Genomic DNA, 22,293 nt, shown 5'->3' on the forward strand with positions numbered 1-22,293 from the left:
ACCAAATTTTGTTCTTTCAGGGGAACCTTATTTTGAATTCAGTTTTGGACGACGAAAACTAAGTGGAAATCTCTATGCTTAATTTGTTGAAGTATAGTCTCCAACAGAATAGTTAGAATTGTTGCTTTGAAAAATGAAGGGAACTAACCAAACAAACAACTAATTCTCCTTATTTAACACCTCGGTAGGGCAAATTTTTATAATTTTTTCATTTTTTCTCAAATTTTTCTAAACTTAATTTTTTGCAAAGAAAAACAATAACCCTAAAGCCGGGATGACAAACTTTTTGATCGAAACAGAGACTTCTGGAATAGAAATAAAAAGGCGGTGGCAAAACTCTCCCAAATGTTTTCTCTATTTAAGCAATTTCCCACCAAACTGATTGATTGTTTTTCAGTTTAAATTAGAAACCAATCAAAAGGGGACCAAATTTTCCTTCATTTTGATTAAAACAAATTAGAGATCACTGTATTGTTATTCAATATGAATTTTTTTAAAAAATAAACCTTTCGTCATCGCTTCAAATTTTCTTTAAAATAAAACTAACTCAAGGCTTAAGTCGGTGACAGCTTGCCAAAAAATTTTAAGACTAGAAAAAGTTAGATCTGTTGAAATTTTGTCAATTTTTTCAGAAAACATACAAATTTAAGCTTGCATTTATATTCAACGAAAGCCTTTAAAAAATATTTTTTGGCCCTATGTGCGTAAGAAAAATATATGATGAGCTTACTGTTTAAAAGTGGTATTTAACAGTTACAGGGGTTAAAATACCAAAAAGAGGCAACTTTGACATTCTTTTGCAACCAATTCCTTTTTATTTGATTTCCCAACCTTGTTTTTTGAACTAAATTATTGTTTTCATTTCTCTATGTAATTTCTTGTTAGAACTGTTTTCGGAACAAAATATCAATTTTCAAAAGATAAGGTGTTACTTTTTGTACCCTGCTATCTTCAAGCTACGCGTTTGGTTATACAGTTCAATATGGGTTTGGTATTGTGGACGAATTTCGGGAAAGTGATCGCTATGTGCTAGAACGTAAATCTTAGTTGCCCGAGGTGTTTTTGGGTCTTGACAAGGGACTCGGTTTTATGTTCTGATTTATTACGAAACCCAAAGGGCGAATAATTGTTTGAGATCTATCCGAATAAATGAAAATTGAGTAATTCATGACGAAGTAAAGAATTCACTTAAAATGTTCTGGGCCTAATGGGATACAGGAGTTAACACAATCTAACATTAAGAGGAGGATAGATATTGTCTTTAGCACACTTTATGAGCTGAGATTATTTTTTCTTTTAAACATTTTTTCAAAATATCAGTTGACGAAGACTGTGTTAATACAATTAGCTCAGAGCATGCACAATTTTAAAATATATATGCTTACATATATATTGTTTTGAACCACAATTTTTTTGAACTTGACTGCTGCTGATATTAGAAAAAATGGTTAGAGAAACAAAATTTGATCAACATTTATATCAGCCGTAGTCTTTATCAAGCAAATTTATGTTAGAATGTTATATGTAGTTGAATTTTGTCGCAAAACCCGAAGATCTCTCAGCGACAATATCAAAGGGTTTGGTAAGCAACTATATCAAAACTCAATCTACACTGAGTTCTAATGCGTTTTCAATGAACTTAAGCAAAAATATGATTCAATAACTAAGTATATGTAGACTTGACTGGAAAGAAAAAAGCAGAATTAGAATTTTAAACTCCTTTTCGTACAAATTTAACATTTTGCTATTATATAGAACAACATTTAAGCCACTGCACCTTTGAAATAATTGAGAGATTTCACGAACGACCTCCCTCGATATCCAGCGAGATTAAACATGATAGAATTGTTACAGGATTGATGGTGGAAATTTCCACGTCTCATTAACCATCTTGCTCCAACTTTGTACAAAAGATGCCAGAATAATTTAACACAACTTAAACTTCATTTAGACACTTAATTAGGTTCCATACTTTATTAATTAGCCACTTGCTATAGCATAGTAAATGAACAAAACAATGGAAGAATTCAGCACATAAAAAGTTTGCATCAAGCAAAAATTCACTTTTCTATACAAAACTATTGGATAATAACAATAGCGAAAAAGAGGAAAAGAGAGAAAATAAAGCTTTTCAAAAGTTTGGTACTGCGAATTGGTATTACTAATAAAGCTATCATAACCGGAAATTAGCCCAGCAAATATCCGGGCACACCAGGGAATGGAATTCAAGGCGATTGAGTCTCGAAACGCAATGCTGACTGTAACAAAACAGTTTTCGAGATAACGCCGCCGAGAAGTTTGATCAGTTTTGAGTTTAAGCTTTTGTACGACGTCACCCGTATCTGCTCATGGTGACGTATTAATGACGTCATAGTCACATCAGGTGACCTGGGTGATGAGGGGGTGCTGGAGGTACAATCAGGTGCATGGGAGGGTGGCCACCGGGCATTTGAGGCCCCAATCCAGGTCCACCCGAGTGCTGCTTTTTGTTCTTCATTCTGCGATTCTGGAACCAGATTTTGACTTGACGGTCTGTCAAATTGAGAGACCTCGCGATCTCCAGTCTTCGCTCGCGAGTTATGTAAGTGTTGTAGAGAAACTCTTTCTCAAGTTCCAGAGTTTGGTTCTTGGTGTATGGCCGTCGTTTCTTCCGACTCACATTTCGCACTAGCCATCCGGGGCTATGAGAGACGCCGCCACCAGTGTTGGGCACGGAGGTATGAGATCCTGCGGGGTTGGTCATCATCAAGTGACTCTGAGATCCCTGGACGTGACCTGTTGACATGACCTGCTGGCTTCCGGTGACGTTTGTGGATTCCGAAGCCAGTTGTTGAGAGTACATGGCTGAAACACAGACGCAACAATTGTAGAAAAGAAACAACAGCTTTAAAGGGATATGTGCTCTATTTTTGACGAGACGGTGTTATTTGTTTTTGAAGAGTGGGTTTTGGGTGTTCGGATGTTTTGGCTTTGAAAGGCATGGCGAGCAATGTGGCTCAAATTTAGGAAGTAATGATTTTGGATGATATGCGAGCGAGGGTGCTAATTGGGGCAAAAACGTGGCCTTGTGGGGAAAGTGGGTTGTATTGATTATTGAGTGTTAATCAGAATATGATATGGTATGTAGGTGCTAAGACGTTTCATGTGTGCCCTGAGTGTGTTAGTGAGCTCTGCTTTTATTATGTTGTAGCAACGCCCTTATGTTCATTACAGTTTTGTTTCCCTTCGCCTGGGAACGAGCTGCGCTCTCCAATTTATATGTGGGGGATTTGGCCAAATTAGCCAGAGTTTGTTCTTGGATCAATAAATGTAAAATTAGGTTATATTTGGTTTAGATTTGCCGGGTAACTTTGTTTTTGGAAGCGTAGAGCTTGCAACACAACAAACGCCGCGCATAACGTTTCACTTTGAGCCGCTTTTGAAAAGGAATTCCGCTCAATTATTAGTCTGCGCAACTAGTTAGTCTTACCACCGAGCGGAAAATCAAAGCGGAGTGCGGGGGGCACAGCACACGCACCACCGCCACCGCTTAGTGCTTCCTTTCAGCCACCCCTCCCCCGACTTCACAGGTAAGGGATCTAGCTCTGCCGGGAGAAGGTGGGGGGAGGAGGAGGGGGTGCTAGTTGTACGTGACTTGTGGGTTGTTAGTTAGTAACTTATTACTAGCTGGGGTGCTAAGCGAATGGTGGAAAAGAGCGAGGTTCTCGACATGTGTATAACAGCAATCACTCTTGTCTGTGTTGGGTGAAGAATCGGGTTTCACTAACAGAGGGGAGGGGTGGGGTGGGTTAAGGAAGAGAAGGGAAGTTTCGGAGGGTGGTGTTTGGGCTGTTGAGCAACATGGGGGGTAGGTGGCGTAAAGTGATTATGTTTGAGCAGAGCCACGTTAGTAGTGGTGTTTAGTTGTAAGAGTAGTAAGTAGTAATGGTAGTAGTAGTAATAGTTGGTTATTGTTTTTGTATCAGAGTAGACTTGAAAGAGATTTGGAGGCGGCGAGCGGCGACTCAAGCGACCGTCCAAAGAGCGTTAGAGAGCAAGAGAAAGAGAGAGAAAGAGAGAACAGCTACAGAATGCCGGCCACTGTGCCGTTTCATCTCACATTTGAGATTGATAACTTCAAAAGAGCGACTTTGCCAAACTTAATCGATTGGCTCAGCCCTGCCAAGGCACAAAGGCACGCACACACACACACGTACACACGCTCACACACGCATACACGCAACGCTTCCAGCTTCAAACCTGGACCCTCAATAAATGAAAGTGTCGAAACCATCTCTTAGCCGAAAAATGCTTAGACTGTGCAGTCATTAACCTAAAAACTAACATTGCAACAAAGTCAAACGTATTATCAAATTGCATTAAATAAAAAATGGGCACTTTATTGGGCTAAATCATACAAAAAGTCAAAAGCCGATCATTAGAGATACGTTAGGCAAATAGTCATCAATTTTAAGTTTTTCGGCTTTATCTGACATCGGCTAATGAGTGCGAACATGAATGATTGCAGCGTGAGTTTCGAATGAAGGAAGAAAATGATACAATAAGACAAGGGCATAATTCAACAGTTATTGTGAGTCTGCAGACGTTGAAGACTACACCTTGTGAACAAAAACTCACTCTGTTGAACTTGACTTAAAACACAATCGTGTGTAATGAAAAAAGACCGGATCATAGCGATAGAACCAAACGAAGCGAGCCACCTGTTTGACAACCTAGTCAAGACTGTTGATAAGTAAATTTGGTCCTACGAAAATCGAAAGTAACTAAACCAGGCGGTGCAATAGTATCGTTATTTTTCAACCACTTAAAAACATTTTTATGTGAAAAAAGACAGCATTCGCGTACGAAGAGCTCCTGAAACTTAAACCAATTTAACCACAGATTTAGAGGCGAGCAACAAGAAGGAGCCCTAAAATAGAAGTACCAATCATTATATCGTGTCATTATCAATATGAAATTAATGCTTCTTTTTGGTGACGGATTTTGCCAAGGACAAAAAGTTATCCAATTTAAGGTTTTGAAAAGTTCAAAAATCGAAACATCGGAAACAGAATGCGGATCTAAGCATACTTTTTTTAAATTAAAAGCTCTAATTTTCTTTAGATGTAATATGTTTTCCTTTCAGATTTTCTTTTATTAAAACAAATGCATGAGATAATACAGAGTTTAGCTGCTTGGTACAAAATGCAATGTGTTTACGTGGAACCCAATTTTGCAGTCAACCTCCCGCATTTAGTTTAAAGCAACCATACCTCAAAAAATTGGTAATATTCTTGATTTTTTAAAGTTTTTCCCATTAACTTCATGGTATGCAAGATGAAGTGTTGTGTTTGTTGTAAAACGTCAAGGGTTTCTGTGAGTCAGTGCGTTTTCAAGGCAAACGTTTGATATGAAAGTGTTTGTCGGTGAGATATAGGCTTGTGTTATATTGTTGTAGGCGACCATGCGCTAAAGATGCAATAAAGCGCCACAAATTCATAACTTTTGCTCCATTTGTGAGCACTCGCTAAAATCATATAAATTATCGGAGCAAACAGCGTCTCGGGACTTTGGCGCAAGCCAATCATTTTATGCTCACTTCTCAAGCACTCTCTTGCATATACTAAAATTGGACTAATTTTTGGCAATTTTTTCACAAAAAGTTAAAATACCGCACAGATATTAATTTGAATGTAAGCATGAAACTGACACGGCTTGAGTTTTCTTGGTTTTATTTCCAAGAGCAGAAGCACTTATAGAGAGAAGTAAGCTTTGTGTTGTTTGTTGTTGTTATTATTATTTTTGTTGGTTGTTGTGTTGAGCGGAGCTGCGCGGTGGTGGCGGTGGTGCCGCCGATCTACTCATATAATTATGTATCTCACAAAAGTGAAGTCGCTGGTTATAAATGGTTTATAAATGGTTATAATTGTGTTGGTTCGGATGGTGTGGTAATTTAAGTTGATGAAAGTCGACGAGAGGCCTTGTAGTGTAGCACAAATGAGTCTCTAAGCGCTTCTTCAGAGCGCGGCCAGTTCTCGTCGTTTGAAGTTATGTGGTAGTAGTTAATTAGCTAATTACAAATTAATTTAAGCCGGCCGACACATCAAAACAACGCCAATCTCACCTGTTCACACTTGAGTAAAGATGAGCCGCTTTCGGCCGAGTGAGACTTAAGACAAGAGGCCTCCAACAACCACTACATCCCCTCTCTATTTAATCAAAAAATATTAACTCGCTCACTCACTTTTTATAATTAACTACTACTCTTACTACCACTGCCACTGTGCACCGTGACTTGCTTGGCTTTCTCTCTCTTTCTCTGCTCTACCTGGTCCAGAAGCATACTAAGTCTTAGAAACATCTCCAGTGCCACCAGCATTAATACATACCTGCAGCCAAAATACGACAAGTGTGGTATTCGAAGCTAGTGATATGAGCCAACAGTAATATTTTCACATACGCTACAAGAGAGCGGAGGCATCGTGCTAATTACACGTATTATACACAAACTCTCCATTCATTCTGTAATAATCATTGCTACAAGCTACACAAACAATCATAACAGATATATACCAAGTTGCTCACAAACACCGCCACACAGCTGTGGTAAGCGATCGGCCGGCCACGCATGTAAATTAACGCACCGACGGCACAAAATAAAAATGTTACTCTTATTTATTTTATCACTCAATAAATTCAATAAATTGCCAAAATAAAAACAAATTTTGTCGCACGTGGGGGCTAAATCACATCTAAACTAGGTCACCGCTCACCGCTTTTAGGGATAACTGTTATGGTCAAAATATTCTATAGTTGGAGTGCTGCAGGACGTTGACATAAATTCGGGATACTCTAATTCCTAATTTGAAAAGTTAACTAGTGAAAATTTAATGTCAAAGTGGTGCTAAAGAGAGAGTGCCTCCGAGCATTTGGTGAGCACACACCCAGCCTAATTAGACTTAAGTCGGCTAGTTTGCCACCAATTTATAGTGGTCGTTACGGCAGTCGTAAATAAACTGTGCTACCGCTTGTGTCCGATTGTAATCAACAGCAAATGGCGTTAGAAACAAACTGATGATGTTTCAGGCTACAGAGCGTGAGTCACGCAATCTTGGCCTTGAAATGGAATGAGAGGGAATGAGGGGGGGGGGGGGGGGGGTGGGTGGGGGAAGCAAGGAGGGAGTGGGTGCTTTGTTGACAAACAGAAACCAATTCTATAGTTGCATACTAAATATATGGTGATGGATATTTAGAATAAATTGTACAGGCATGTTAAGAAATTATAGCATATTTCTCTATGGAATCGGGAGCCATACAACCTATATCAATAATTCGTACAAGGATACAAACTAAGGAACTTACGATTCGGAGAAATGTTGTCACTCGCGCCACTTGGAGAGTTGATGTTGTCGCCGGACTCATTTGAGGAATCGGGCGACCCCACTGAGGAAGGATTGTTCAGACCACCACCCAGCGAGCCCGGACCCCCTGGGCTTCCTGATCCAGTCTCTGATTTCACACTATCTCTGCATGTTTTCACGCTCATTGACGCACAGTCCGTTGCATTCTGACTGACTACTGGCCAGGAAGCGCTTTGATTGGTGGGGGTAATTGGCGTGCCGGCGTTTGATTGGTTAGTGTGTACCGCAGTGATTAGTGTGTTTTGATTTGATTGGCTGATACTGTTATTGTTGTTTGTCGAACCCAGGAGTCCAGTGGGCGACACGAAGTTCACACTGGTTGCGTGGGCGGCTCCTAAAGGATTGTTTTGAATTTGTGAGTTAAAGTTGGCCCCAAAATCGAACGCCGTTGGTTGCTGATGTTGATCATAACTAGGCGTGTGGTGCTGTGGTTGTAGTAAACTGTTATTATTATGCTGGTGGTTGTTAGAAGACAAAGGTAGAAAGGACTGATTAAGAGGTATGACACTGTTTGTTGCATTGCTGCCAGTACCCACCAAGTTCCTGTACGTGTTCATTTGTTGCTCATACAAACTGCCAGCTGCGTGTGACGTCATAAATTTGGAAGCGTCACGCGGTCCGTAAAACGCACCAGCTGTCACGCGATTGCAGCCATCAATAGCCACCATGCTGGGGTTGTAATAGTTGGCATAGGCGTTTGCTTGCCAGTACAACTGTTGCTGATTTTGGGTTTCCTCGAAAGGAGACAATTTCGAGTCTATATGTGACGTCATAAAGCTTTGTGCATAACCTGGTGAAGCAAGCATAGTGTCAACTGGAGTTAACTGAGGATTAGCAGAGTGCAGTGCCAGGTCGTTCACGGATGATTTCGAATTGACCCCTGCGACTGCGGCTGACCTGGTCAAGGGGTCAAAAGCGGCGGCTGCTGTTGCTGCCGCGGGTAAATGCGTGCTGAAGTGGTGGGCAATTTGCTGTTGGGTGTTGTTGTTGTTTGTCACTGTACCGGATGTTGTGTCCAATTGTTGTTGTTGCTGTTGTGTTGGGTAGTGAGGCGCAGCCCAACTCATTTGTGGTTGAGAGGCTACACTAGACACTGAGTGGTAGTTGTGCGAGGGGTACTGCAACACTACAGGGGGCATCTGACGACCAATAAAATAAGGGCTATCTGTCTTCTTATTTGAACCAAATTATCAATCGCTTCAATTGAGCTTCACCCTTCAAAAATCTGCTCACTAGCTCAACTTTGCTGATTTTTCAGATTGTAAAAGAGCTGTTGCGACGAGTTTCTGTACGGTTTTCAGTGTTGTTCGTGGGTGTTTTTGGTGTCGTTTGAGGGAAATTTGGTGAGAAATCTAAACAATTAAGGAAATAATTCAAAGTTGAGATCTTTCAAATATTTCGGTCAAGCTTTTCAGAAGTTTCATAGCTAACAGAGTTTTGTTATCATCGTGTTGACATTTGTTTGCACTTGGCAAAGACCGCAAAGCTTGGAATGAAAATTTGTAATTGATAAAAATTTGCATTTAGTGTCATTTCTCACTTTTCTGCTTCTAGTCTCTTATCTCCTATCATCACATTGAATAACATCTGAAGTTTCATCAGGTAAACAAAGAAAACCAAAATGTGACAACAGGCATAAAGTTAACTTATGCGAAAACTCACAGCACGCCACTGCACCCGCGTCGCCACGTTTTAGTTTTAAAGATTATATATGATCTCATACGTATAACAACGTTGAAATTTTGTATGATCCTTTAATCATTACCGGAAATCATACAAATTTAAAATACATCCTTGTATGATCACTGGTAATCATATATGACCTTGAAATCAAGGAAAGTGTTGTATTATGACTAGCCCGCACTAGGAGAAAAAAACCAACGCAAACCAATTTCTGCAAACATAGCAGTCGAGTTTTTGCACGAAATGACAATTTGCAATGATGAAGCAAGGTACAGAACCTGTTGATTAGATGACTGCTCAAGTCGAGCGACTATGTACGTGCACAAAATGTAAGGACATCAAAGATCGGAGAAACGTAGGGTCTTGGTTAGTTTGAAGAAGAGTATTTGCTCGATTATTGACCGCAAACAAAGTATCATCTTACTATCTGTTTGACATATCAATCCCCCCTATTCATCCTCTGACCGACCATTATCAGGTATTTGCTCGAGTTGAGCTATACAGACAAGAGATCACATCACTCCACCAAACCCTATTCAATATTATTCTATTCAAACATATCAACCTTTCTATTCAGTTTGTGTTCACGCTGAATATAAGCAAAAAACACAACTGAAACATTTGTTCACTCAACTGATTCGCCCAGAAACTTTATCAATGAGCTATTTTGTAATTCAAAAAGTTATGTAAATGAAGGAAGAACCGTTATTTGCGTAAGGACATAATGTTCTAACCCCTATCTTATTTGTTAGCAAGCGTAGAAACATTATACTCGAACAATAATTACATATACAGAAATATAATTACTTGAAAATCGAAATTAATTATACGGATGAGGATCATACGAATATCAGAAGTAGGCCGTAGATTAATCAGTCCAGATGAGAACTCAAAATGACTTTGAATTAGATGTTCTAAATGCGTTAGATATCTATTTTGGGAAATTATAAAACGAGGCAACTCTATGAATTGCTTTAAAATCTAATCTTAAAATAGACTGGCTGTAAAAAATCATTGAGAAGAAATGTGACGCTGGAATTCAATACTCCGCGCAATTCATTACATGTGTAGTGTATATAGATGAAAGAAAAGCCTAATTTAGGGATTAAAAATTTCAAACGAGATCCATAATATTTTTCAATTCCTAAAAGTTAGTCCAATTCTCCATTTTTATGACTTTGCGGTGTCTGTAGACATTAAATACTTTGTTGAAATAGTCGCACTTTTTCCATTCACATCGAGGCGGCGACTTTTCACGCATTGTTTGTTTGCGATGTGTTTGTTTATGGATGAATGTTGTGATGGGTGACACACCCTTTTAGAGAGAGAAGAGTGAACAATTACAAAGTGGCGTCAGTGACCATGAGGGAGAAATAGGAAAACAGAACAGAGAGAGATTCCAAAATAGTTTTAATCACAACAGAAACCACCGAGCAGCAGCCAACTACGCAACAACGCAAAGTGGTGGGAGAGAGAAAACGACATGATGAAAGCGAAATTGAAAATGGGGAAAAATTGTTGTTTTGCTGTTTATTCCTACCTGTTTGTTTACTTTCATTCAGCTCCCACTGGGTCAAATTATTCCAGCAGTGCTCCCCTCCCCCACCTGTGGGGTGTTTAGGGAACTGGCTTTTCAAAGTTAAGGCCTGGCAATTAACACGGTTTCTGACAATTATTTGAATAATATTGTAATTTAGCTGCAGCACAAAGCCGATAGCGCCCTTTGAAGTTGTGGCCGCGTGAAAAAAAATGAACACTTTTTCCATCACAACTTGTTCATTTTTCCTCACTTGTTTGGCCAAATTTGCATTTCATCCTGCATGATAAAGTTCCAAAAAGTCCAATTTTGGTCTCCCTCTGTCCCCATATCGAGTCCATAAAACCGATAAGACTCCCGATCTGGGCCGAACTAAGATTACAAATTTGAGAAAGAGCTGGAGAATCAAAGAGAAACAAGCCAGCTGATAAGCACGTCGACGACCTGCCTTATTGTTCTCTCACACTAAAAACAAACACTTCAGACAACCCAAATATCACTGGAAACGCCCACTGCATTGCTTGCTTGTGCCTGGTTTTGCTCTAAGATACCTCAATTGAACCACATCCACAGTTTTCGACAACTATTTAAAGAAAAGCCTGCATAACAGGCAGATTCAAATTATACATTATTAAAATTGTTTCTAATTATTATAATAGGACCAAACTTTCAAGGCCACAAAGCCTGTTGTTTTGATGGTATGATTGAGGGCAAACAATGTGAAAGCCGCAAAAGACTCCCGAAATTTCTGCACACTTTTACATTTTCCCATCAAATCACACATAACGTAGCTTTCTGCAGATTTAATGAATCGAAAAAAAAAAATCCAGAGAGATTTCAGGATTGCAAAAATAATCGACTAACAGAAATCTCACATAAGAATGTTTTCAACGACTGAACTACTTTAGGAAAATGTGAGCAACTTAGACCCATAACATCAAACCACAATAACTTGGTCTAAATCAAGACTATGGAGAAACTATTTGTTGACACCATTCCAACCTCTAAAATACAATATCCCAGGCAATAATTTAAACTGCCAATTGATCCAGAAAACTTGGAGAAAAATGATCGATTGATGAAAAAAGTCCTTAATCACTCCACCATTTTGCACCTCTTTTTGGCAACATTTGACAAGTATATTTGAAATTTGAAAGTTTTATATTTATCCCAAAATCAAATATTTCAGATGGTAAGGTAAAGGAATAGTTTTTTCAGATACAAACAATTGTGCAAGAGAGAAAAAATCAAAAATTATTCTCAAAAATGTTCACACGATGTCGAACCACAAACAATTATGAAAAGCACTATGGTGTCATGAAAATTATATAGTGTCACTGAATTGCCGCAAAATTACAATTCAATCTTCAAGTGTATCAGACTCATGATTCTGATGCGGTGTTTCAGATTCATGACGAAAAATAATAAAAAGTCTACCAAACATATTCGCAAAAAAAAACAGTTTTATTTAACACAAAAAGATCCCCTCATAAATGATTAGCAAAACTCATACAATCAAATTTAGGATATCAATTTGATTGGGTAATTTGCAACTAATCCATTGCGCATCAAATGAGCCTACATGGTGGGAGATAAATGCGTCGAAAAGGATGTCAGAGAACTTAACTAATTAGCTCAATTCAATAATTTCAATGGTTTTGGAGTTATGAAACAAAGCAACTAATCCTTATTAAAATGAATGGATAACAGTACCCATAAATGTTGAGCGCCTTATTTTTAACATTTCTTGTTTCATTTATTTAAATTCTCCGTTAACTCTCCCGTTTTCATTTTTTTGAGATCATTGAGGTCCGCGTGCATGCGAGTTGACCTACTCACACAAATTGACGCAAAAAATGATCAATTTAGACTTGTTGGCAAAACTTGACGCTCAAACCGCAATGTTGCCTTGTTAATTGCCTGTTTTCGAATTCACTTCTGTTTAGCACAATTTTGGCCGTTTCTTCTAATAATTGGGAGGTTGCGTTTCTTCTTAGTTTGAAAAATTCTTCGCTTGGCAGAGCAGTTTTTCGACTGTTTTTCTCCAAAGTTAAGAAAAAAAGCTCGGATCCTTTCCAAATGTGCCCACACGTACATTATGCACCCACCAATTACAGAGCACGTGTCATTACATAGTAAATCTTTATGAAAAAATATGGCAAATGCGTCTGGTGGTGCCAATAATATAAACCCTCTAAGCTGGGGGCACAAGGAAAAAAGGAACAAAGTTCTCTTGTTAACTGAGCTGTAATTTTTAACACTCCTTCGTGATCAATATTTAGTGAACTTGAGTGCATTCTCTAAACATACATAGACAAAAACTAAACTACTACAACAGTGCCTCTATTTGGTCTACTACATGAAAACTGTTTTTTGTCCCTCTGCGACCCTTTTTTTATTTCCCATTGTGTCTTCCATGCCCTCCGATACTAAAAAAAAGTCAGCCAAGACGAAATTAATATGCCGTATTTAGCATGAATTAATTTTTCATAGAACTGTCGGTTGCGGTTTTTCTCGATATTAGCCATTTTCATGAGTGCTGGATTAAAATCAATGTCAAATTGCAGATTGTATGATAAAATTTTTAATTCAGCACAGCATACAACCCAAACATGCATCAAGATCATCAAACACCATGCTCTAAACACCATGCTCATACTTAATGACCCTAAAAACATGAAGACCGAAACATATACATATCTGGATTACAGTGAGAAATCACGCATTTTTGTCCAAAATTTTTTATAAAAACCAGGAACATTTTTGTATTCAACAATAATCATTTTGATTTCTTGAAAGTAGTAGCCCTTAAAGTGTCAGATAAATGGATACAGAAAACTTCAACATTCATTATCAAGACTCAAGGAAGACTTGAACGAAGTAGGAAATTTGTGTATATGGTAGACTTTATTACACAACAAGAAATTCAGACATTAATATACCTAGAAACAATATGAAAAGACCTAAGAAGTTATAAATCAGTTCATAATGCCGCAAATTAATCGACATATAATAAAACACCACTTACCTGTGTTACATAGCGAGTCAAGAAATTACAAAATGATATTGTTCACCATTAATTTCATAACTTCGAATATTTTCATGTGAAACTTTTTAAAGATGAACTGGCAATAAAAATGAGGTAAAACTTTATATTACTAAATCAGAAAGTTTCAATTATTTTTTATTGAGGGGCAAGTTATATAAAATGTGTTTCATAGATTAAACAAAACTAAAGTTATCTTAAGAAAATTTATGAATAAAGGAGTGTGAAAATTTCTCGGGTATAAGCCGACCTGTTTATCACCACTGTTCAAACTGCGCGACGATGATCGAAAAGTGAAAAGTGATTTGTAGCTTATAAAAACTGCTCATTGTCTCAGGCGTGAAGAAGTTAGCGAGTTACAATGAACCATGGCCAGTTACAATATGCTTCATTAACTTTATTATAACTAATCTACTTAGTCGACTTTTGATGATGCAAATCAACAAATCGAGTCTCTGTTCGATCTTTTAACCTGAGCCAACTTTCGGAGGTTGGAGGGTACTTATAACCGTTAGTGATTATAAGAAAGGGACCAGTCACAACTTGTGGGTTCTTCTCGCTTACCTGTGAAGATGTCTGGCAAGAAATGTCTGAACGAGTTTCAGCTGAGAGTGTGAACGGATGAAAAAGTAAAAGTTCAGTCCAGACGAAATGTGTACTGAATCACAAAGAAGGAGTTTCGGATAAATGAACACTCAAGCAGCTACATCAAAACCCACTCATTCATTCTCATTTTCCGACAAAATTTGCCAAATTTGGACTATTTTGAATCCCATTTCAGAAAAAATCGAAAAATGCGGATGCATCTTGCTAAATTTTTGTGATGACTAGCAAAATAAAAATTGGTTTCAAAGCATTTTATGCAAGAAATATTACTTAAAAGAGTAAATGAAATGGTGGTTGATAAAATTATTTAATCCGAAAAATCTTGCAAGGTCTAGTAGACTTTAAGAATTTGGAATCAAGTTCCGACAAGGTTAGGTAAATATTGTGTGGAATTGCAATCATGACGAATGTGTTATTTTTCAAAAAGATCAGCATGCTTGAAATTGCTGTTTTATGCTAAACATTTCGAGTTTTTCACCGAATCCTAACAAAAAAAATGATATTAAAAATGGACTATTTGAGTGTCCTTTGTGAGATCAACCACCAGCTCGTACGATTGGGGCCAATGTCAGATAGTTAACTAAATTAGCGGGTTCCACTACAGTTTGCGGCAACGGTTGTCGGAAAAAACCTGGTATGACCAATCTATATAGCAAAATAGACGTGAGCTGATTTCTGCCCACAATTGGTTTTTGGTATCAGTTAAAAAATGAAATTTGAATAGGTTCTCTTGATACAAAGAAACTATCAATCCATTTTATCTGCATTAATCAACTCTTCTTGCAATTACAACAGCTACATTACTTGCAGATGAAATATTTTATTTGAGGCCTCCGAGGACTACGAAAACGTGAAACATAGCCCTCTTGAAGTTATTCAACAGTTCCACTTCGCCTCGGAGTTTTATAAGTTCTCAATTGTGAAAGCATTTTTGTTGACAAAAATACAAAACACAACCTAATGAATATTGTTGTCGATTGTCAGTCAACCCACGAGCGTCTGCGAACATTCTATTGGAACGTAAAAAAGTTCATTATCCTAAAAAAATGCAAAAGATTTAAAGAAAGGATAGCAGTTAAAATATGATAAAAATTTTGTTTGTTGCCCAAATTGCTAAAAAAACATTTCATGATTTGCAACAACTGCTAATGTTTATGTACTAATGAGGCGATACATTTGCTCTTTTCGCATTTATTTTTTCAAGCTCTATATTAGTTACTCGAATTTCTCAATGTGTGGGGAAGCTAACAATGAACTGAAAGAATTTAAACGCCTGGAATTCGCATGTTCAAAAATTCAAGTTCTCAATAATTGAAAAAGCACGTTCACAAAGACTCGGTTTAGAATTTCTAAGAAAGTGCTTCTTTAAAACAAAATTTTTTGGAATCAACCTTATTTTATCAATAGAAGTTGTGATCAATAAGGTATGAAACACTATACTCTTTAGACAGAAAGAAGTACTAACTATGGGTCTTTATTGAAAGAAGAATTTTACTAAAATTGGTTGTTAAGTGACCAGCGCTCTGCTTTACTTAAAAAACTAGGCAAAACATTTTTGCATTTTTTTGCAGAAAACAAAAATTTGTTCTGAAAAGGTTGGCTGTTAAACCAGTATGCGAAACTTCTCAAACTCTGAAATTAAAATTTAAATTAATATGAATCTGCTACAATTTTAAAACAGCTTTACTTTTGTTTTTTCTTCAACCTGAACGTATAGTAGTATCCTGTTTTTCAACGCGTAATATTTTATTCTACTATAGTTTATCTTCAATAGATAAGCCTTGATTCTTTTTTTACCTTTTCTAAAACTGGCCTCTTTTCCAATCACTGCAGCTATAACAGAGGTTGTTTTCACTTAAACTAGGCCATTAGAAAAAGATATATAAAAGCTGCAGACAAAAAGTTTAGTGCTGTCTTCTTTGTCATCAGTTTCTGCTATTATTGCGACTTTTTATTTTTTTAAAAAAAACAAGACTTAAGGCATAGCGTAAAATTAATTTTAAAAATGTAGGTAGACGAGGTGATGCCCAATCCAAGTTTTCTGCTTTGTTTTCTGCTAAATTTGACTGAGCTCTTTATATTACAAACCGTACGAAAATGTCGACCCTTAGGATATATTTATGCAATTTGGCGTTGTGGGGCTACAATATCCGCTACAAAAAGTTTCTAGGATCATTTTTTCCACTTAATCATTAACCTACAAAGTTCGTTAAGTAGTTGTAGGCAGTACCGTTTTAATTACTGCCGATGAAGGTCACATTGACCAGTGAAAAGTGAACAAATTATAAATGATCGACTTTTTCATAATGATTTTAGTAAATGACAAAAATTGCAAATCGTTAACCTACATTTTTATAGCAGGGGTGGGTTTAAGGGGCCATTGAGATTTGGATGGGGACAGTTCTGATGTTGAGTGGGGCCGCACGAGAGAGTAGGGGTTGAGGCTCAGGGGAGGGGTGGGTGTGGAATGTTGGATAATGATGGGTGGGTGAGTGAATGCGAACAAGATGGGCACCATTCGGAGAGAGCGGGGTGCTTCCCTTTCAAGGTATGAAGGGTTAATTGATAAGTTATAAACTACTAAGCGCAGTTTGAGAAAGTGGGTCGCGTTTAAGAGTGAGGCAAATAGGCAGTGCGTTAATCGTTTAACCCAGTTTTGGCAAACTTCAAAAGGTGCCATTTTGTGAAGTGATGCGCACAAAAAACAAGCCATCAACTAAACTAACATTCCGCCGCTACATATCCCAGCCACATAACTTGTGATGCTACAAAGACACTCACCTCACACCGTAGACTGCAAGTTTAAAACAATTCGCGTCTTAGAATCACAAACTAGGAGTACCCTGTTTAGTACTTAGGTAGCCTCTCTCAGACAAGAGACAAAGTATCAAAACAAAAACAAAAACAAACATAAACAATATCTAGGTTTGTGTCTCAACAAGTAGATCGTAATTATGATCATTTAAAAGATAATACCCGAGTTAGTTTAAAAAGAAATGATGCTCGCAATTAACGAACAGTCCAGACTCGACATCAAGAATGCGAGAAAATAGACAAAAGTAACTAAAACTTACTCACCAGCAACGACAACTAGAGTTCAAAATCTCAACTCATTAAACGGTGTTTCCCAAAAATTATGATCCTGAATCCTTTTTGAATAATATAATGGAATAGTGGGTATAATGAATGTACGAAACCTTTCCGCCAAAAAATGGTGTCAAGTATATGAAATTTTTTCACTCCTTTGGCGCAAGGGGCAATAAACGTAAATGAACATAATACATTTATTTGTGAGCGACAATACAGCTTTTCTTTCAATTTGACTCTCAAAATTTTCTTTGGTAGGGCTGCTGGATAGTTGATAGGAACGACAATGTCAGCTCTGAGATCCAGGCAACTTTTTCTGATCTATCGCTGTTTCCTTTTTGTGGAAGAAATGGTTTTCTTTTTTCTTAATTTCTTAACAAACTAAAATTCTGAAAGAATAAGTTTAAACGTTGTTGAGAAAACACAAATAAATCGTTTTAATTTCTGTACGCCAGCATATGGAGTGAGGTGGAAAAAATACAGCAGTGTCAGAAAAATTGCATTTTTTCTTCAGCATCTCATAGAAATCTTTGCGAGCAACTTCTACAAAAACAATACACTAAAATTCAATCTAATTTAACATTAAACATGTTTTCAGCGGCTCGTCCTGAATACATAAATTGCGTTTTTTTGACCTCTGATAGTTGGGTTGAAAATTAGTGCAAAAAATGCGAACGACGACGAACAATCTTCGAGCAAGGAAAGTTGCGATTAAAAAAAGCAAAACTAAGAATTGACTTGCTCATGATCAAAATTGATCAATAACTAAATGCATTCCTATAACAAATTGCGCTTAAGGTTTCAATGTTCCAAACTGTAAACAATTTACGAGAGTGTTGGGGAAGAAAATTGCGAAATAAAGGAGCCCTGGAGGAAATCGGTAAATAAACAGCGCTGCCTTATTTGGTGTTTCATCGATGTTTCGTTTCAATTTTGATCCAGAAATCTGCAATATATATATAACAGATTGTGGTCGAGACATTAGTTTTCTTTTCCAATGCAAGATGCAGAGTTTCAAATCCAATCAGTATCAATATTTTCTCATTGATCCAATCATTGAAAGTTATTACAATTCAAAACTTGATAAATTCTGCGTTGTCTAATATTTCAACAAAAAGAAAATTGAAAACTGTTTCAACGTTATTTCATATGGTTTTCTCTTATATGCTATTTTACACAGTCGATCTACAATTCGGCAATGGTATTTCATACAACGCACCAATTAGTAAATTATAAGGGAAAAACTTCAATTAAAAAGCAAAATTCTCAAACCAATGCTATGTTTTATTTTCACCAAAATTAGCTTTAATCATTAAAATGCATTTAAAATTCATCGAAGCTGACTAACTCACATCGATTGTGAAAAAGTTGGACCATAGTATCAAAGAATTATGAATTCATTCTGCCTATATGTGAGTGGAACCAGCAACCCTCAAATGACTCTAACAACCTTCCAATGAAATCCTTCATCCAACCTCTGGCCCAAAATCAATAAGTTTTAAAGTTTTCAAAGGCCGAACGTGACAGATCATTTAGAGATTAAATATCAGAACAACACCCCACTTATTTCTCATATTTCGCCCCACAAAAGTTTTACCTCAAAAACCCTTTCACATACTCTACGAATATCTTAGGTGCTATTTTGAACTATCTATTTCGAGAATAGATTCCTGTACACTTTGGTCGAAGTCGGCCTACCACTATTTATAATGTTAACTGTTCCACTTATAGAAGCAAGTAAAATAGAGGTGAAATGATGGAAGGGTGAAAATCATAGGGTGCAAAAACGGGACACCGTAAATTGATGGAGACTAAATAATTTAGAAGTAAAATTCTTGCTGCCAATTAATTCAAATTGGTGCCAACACCAAGTTTACCTTATCCGTAGCCGGTTTTGACAAAGCAACATAACCAACGTTCCTTTAATAATAATAAATAAATTAATAGCAAAAATTCTTGCATTGTAATCATAGTAGTTCAAGAAAATCGTAACTTTTGGACATGGAATCACAAAAAATGGGTTATAATGAAAATTTGTTACAATCACTGCTCAAATTTTCCACCAAAAATGATTTCAAATTGGGTATTACGGAATATTAAAAAGATTTCGATTTAATTTGATAGAAAGCAAGAATAAATGTTTGAGGGAAAACTTGAAAGAAATTCTTTACTGGTAAGTTTCGAGTTTGGCGCGAAGTGTAAAAATGCAATTTGGCTTTTTGGTATTGAAAGCAGTAAAAGTCGTGGGGTTTTAAAAATTGCAAAATGGCTTTCACTCGGATTATTGCACCTAGTAAAAAATGCCTATAAACTTTATTGCTTGATTAGAACAACCGCTATTAAGGCAGCATCTATGGATTAAAACACGTGTGAGGGGAGGGGGCAAAAAACGACCACCGTGAACAAAAAGACGTCGTAATTCTGCAAACGCGCAATAAACGACAATTTGTTTCAAAGAAGGTCGTAATAGTTATTATTATTCACGACAATTCTAATAGACGATTTGTGGAACACGAAAAACATGGAAGCTATCCATTAAACATTTCGACATAATAAATTATTATTTTATTGAGCATGGTCGTTTGGCCCGGAGGTTGTTGAGTAGTTAGTTACATGGCAATAATATCAATGGATTAGAAGTGCTGCTGAAACTATAATGTTCTTGGGAACAAATTGCAGTGCCCAGAAAAGAGAGCTTGCAAGGAAAGAGATCATAAAACTAAACATTACAACCGTTTAACACTATCAAAGCGTATAGTAGGTTGTAAAAAATTATATAGCTAGTTAACGGGTAATTATACTAACCACTAGAAGTAATAAATTGATACAGTGGGTTGTAAAAGGGGTTGTTGTCGTAAAAGAGGCAAAATTATTTTTCACTCACCTGTTTACTTGCACTGATCACACAACGCAATCTGTTCCCGAGGTTTCACTAGGAATCGTAAATTTCTCCCTCTGCTCGATTATTGTAGATAGCTGCTGCTGCTGCTGCTGCTGCTGTTATTGTTTTATTTGGTTGATTGTTTTTTCAACTTTGTTGTCAAAGAAAGTGTTGGTGTTTCTTTTATGCCGATCGGTTTAGTGTTTAGTTGTTCGCTACTTGAAAAGATCGCTGTCCAATTACTAAATTTGACAATTATTACACACATATGTGATATTTTTATGTTAGACTGAATTTTAAATGGCAGGCAATTAAAAACGCGACGCAGATCACCCCAACTAGCTAACTGCTCTAATTGGTCCGTCCTTTCAGCTTACTTGAGCAATATTCTCTCAGTAGAGCTCTGTTTGTTCGAGCTTTACCAGCCAAGAAGGATAATAAAAATTTTAACTGTCTCAGAATTAAGGAAAGAGCGCGCAGTGGAACTCGGGACGGGACAATCAATCAGACTAAATCAAAAGTTGGGCTTCACTTTAGTTGGAGGATTAAATTTTGGCCCTCTAAATTTCACTGGTCGGCGGTACAATAGCAGGGCTTTAAAGGCGAACGGGGTAGGGTAACATTTACCGCCACTAAGAACAGTAGCTCTGGTACTTTATTATTTTGCGGCCGAAATTAGCCGATCGTAAAATTTAGTCTCGATAAACATTCGATCTTCAGTACATTTTCTTCAGCAATCTTCAGCTGTTGGCCTTTCAGCCAATAAGATTGCAGATCGAAATGCTCAAATCTGATTGGCTAATTAAAGCTGAAAAGGTATTTTCTCAATATACTTTCAAAAAATTGTCAATGCTAAGTCAGTGTTTAATTTTTTGACATTATTGACAAAATAGGTGCATAGAAATTAGCTTCAAAATTACAAACGCGCATTCTGGCAAGTGATTCCACTTGAAAAGGCAAATTTCAGCTCTGTAAAGAATGAGGCCTGTCTATTGTTTTGAGTAAAATGATAAAAAGAGCCGCCTGTTTGTGGAAGAAATAATAATAGTGAAATTGATACTTGAGTTAAATGAAGTTATAACAAGTGTGGTTTTGTGCCTTAGAACAGCAGACTAATGGAAAATATCTTCAAAAACCTAAAGCATAACAGCCAACTGAAACAGACCTAGGGCAACAAAACTGAGCGAACCGGGGCCCCGGTTTTCTCGCCTTGGGGTTAACTTTTGTCTTAAAGTTGGAAAAACTTTGTCTAAACAGCTTCAAAAGTTTGTCTACTTTCGTTTCATTAACAAATCTGTGAAGTAAACAAAGATTGACTATTCTTCTTTGGGAAAATTATTGGGAATCTGGGCTGGCGAATCAGTGGAGCAGCTCATTCTAAGTCATTTGCATGCATGGCCAATTTGCCATGCATTATCCATGAATTTTAATTATCACCAACCAACTTATCCTGACTGACAAGGCATGTTTCATTCCCAAAACATTAATCACGCCTTTCGCCATCGCCTTTAACATGTTTAAATCGACCGAGTTAGTCATACCTACAGACCGTAAGGGTTAACTCAGCAATCACGCTGCGTGGCTATGTCCATGATCGAGATGTCATAACAGTAAGCACAAATTTAGCTTCAAACTCATTAGTGCGCATAAATATTCGAAAATATTGACAGGAAACGCCTTGACAGTTATAAATACACGTGCAAAGTGATGAAAACCTTCTGAAAACATTCTTCGACAAAGTATTATCATGCATTTCTGTGACAATGGACAGTGATAATAGTATAAATTAGGAAACCAACTAGGTATGGCCCATTAATTGTTCACACTGTCTGAATCATCTTTAGTAGTTCTCAAATTAAGCCCTGAAACTACATTTGGTCCTTTTAAGTGTGCCCAGAGGGGGTGTAGATTCAATACATTTTGGATGCGTTCATTCATCCGGTGAAGCCGGAAACCACCACTTGTTTTTTCCTCAAGGGCTATCCATGAGAAAATCTAGGGCAGTGGTCAGTCACTAGTAGTAATAATAGTAGAACCAGTTGTATTAATAGTA

General features: G+C 37.2%; 2 protein-coding genes across 5 annotated transcripts in view; one reads left to right on the forward strand and one right to left on the reverse strand.

Annotated features, from left to right (window-relative positions):
* Positions 1–22,293, forward strand: part of LOC142337224 (uncharacterized) — a 644,691-nt gene that overhangs the window by 103,513 nt on the left and 518,885 nt on the right. The window lies entirely within an intron of this gene.
* Positions 1,699–20,989, reverse strand: LOC142337137 (uncharacterized). Of its 4 annotated transcripts, none has more exons than XM_075386242.1 (3): positions 20,244–20,989; positions 7,342–8,752; positions 1,699–2,844 (listed from the first exon to the last, which is right to left on the reverse strand). In XM_075386242.1, the coding sequence occupies exons 2-3, from the start codon at positions 8,537–8,539 to the stop codon at positions 2,375–2,377; spliced, it is 1,668 nt and encodes a 555-aa protein (XP_075242357.1). In that variant the 5' UTR covers positions 8,540–8,752; positions 20,244–20,989; the 3' UTR covers positions 1,699–2,374. The 4 variants fall into 4 exon arrangements, with proteins under 4 accessions (XP_075242357.1, XP_075242372.1, XP_075242363.1 ...); XM_075386257.1 differs by lacking the exon at positions 20,244–20,989 and adding an exon at positions 19,237–19,418; XM_075386248.1 differs by lacking the exon at positions 20,244–20,989 and adding an exon at positions 13,649–14,003.

The sequence above is a fragment of the Convolutriloba macropyga genome, chromosome 1 (genome assembly GCF_964194025.1).
Source record: "Convolutriloba macropyga chromosome 1, txConMacr16.3, whole genome shotgun sequence".
In the NCBI taxonomy this organism is placed as follows: domain Eukaryota; kingdom Metazoa; phylum Xenacoelomorpha; order Acoela; family Convolutidae; genus Convolutriloba; species Convolutriloba macropyga.

What these genes read in the sequence shown, in the direction of transcription:
- LOC142337137 (XM_075386242.1), bottom strand. Translation starts at nt 8,539, where the DNA reads ATGCCCCCTGTAGTGTTGCAGTACCCCTCGCACAACTACCACTCAGTG. An exon ending in TGACAACATTTCTCCGAATC is followed by an intron (nt 2,845 to 7,341) that starts GTAAGTTCCTTA and finishes TCTGTGTTTCAG; the next exon opens with CCATGTACTCTCAACAACTG.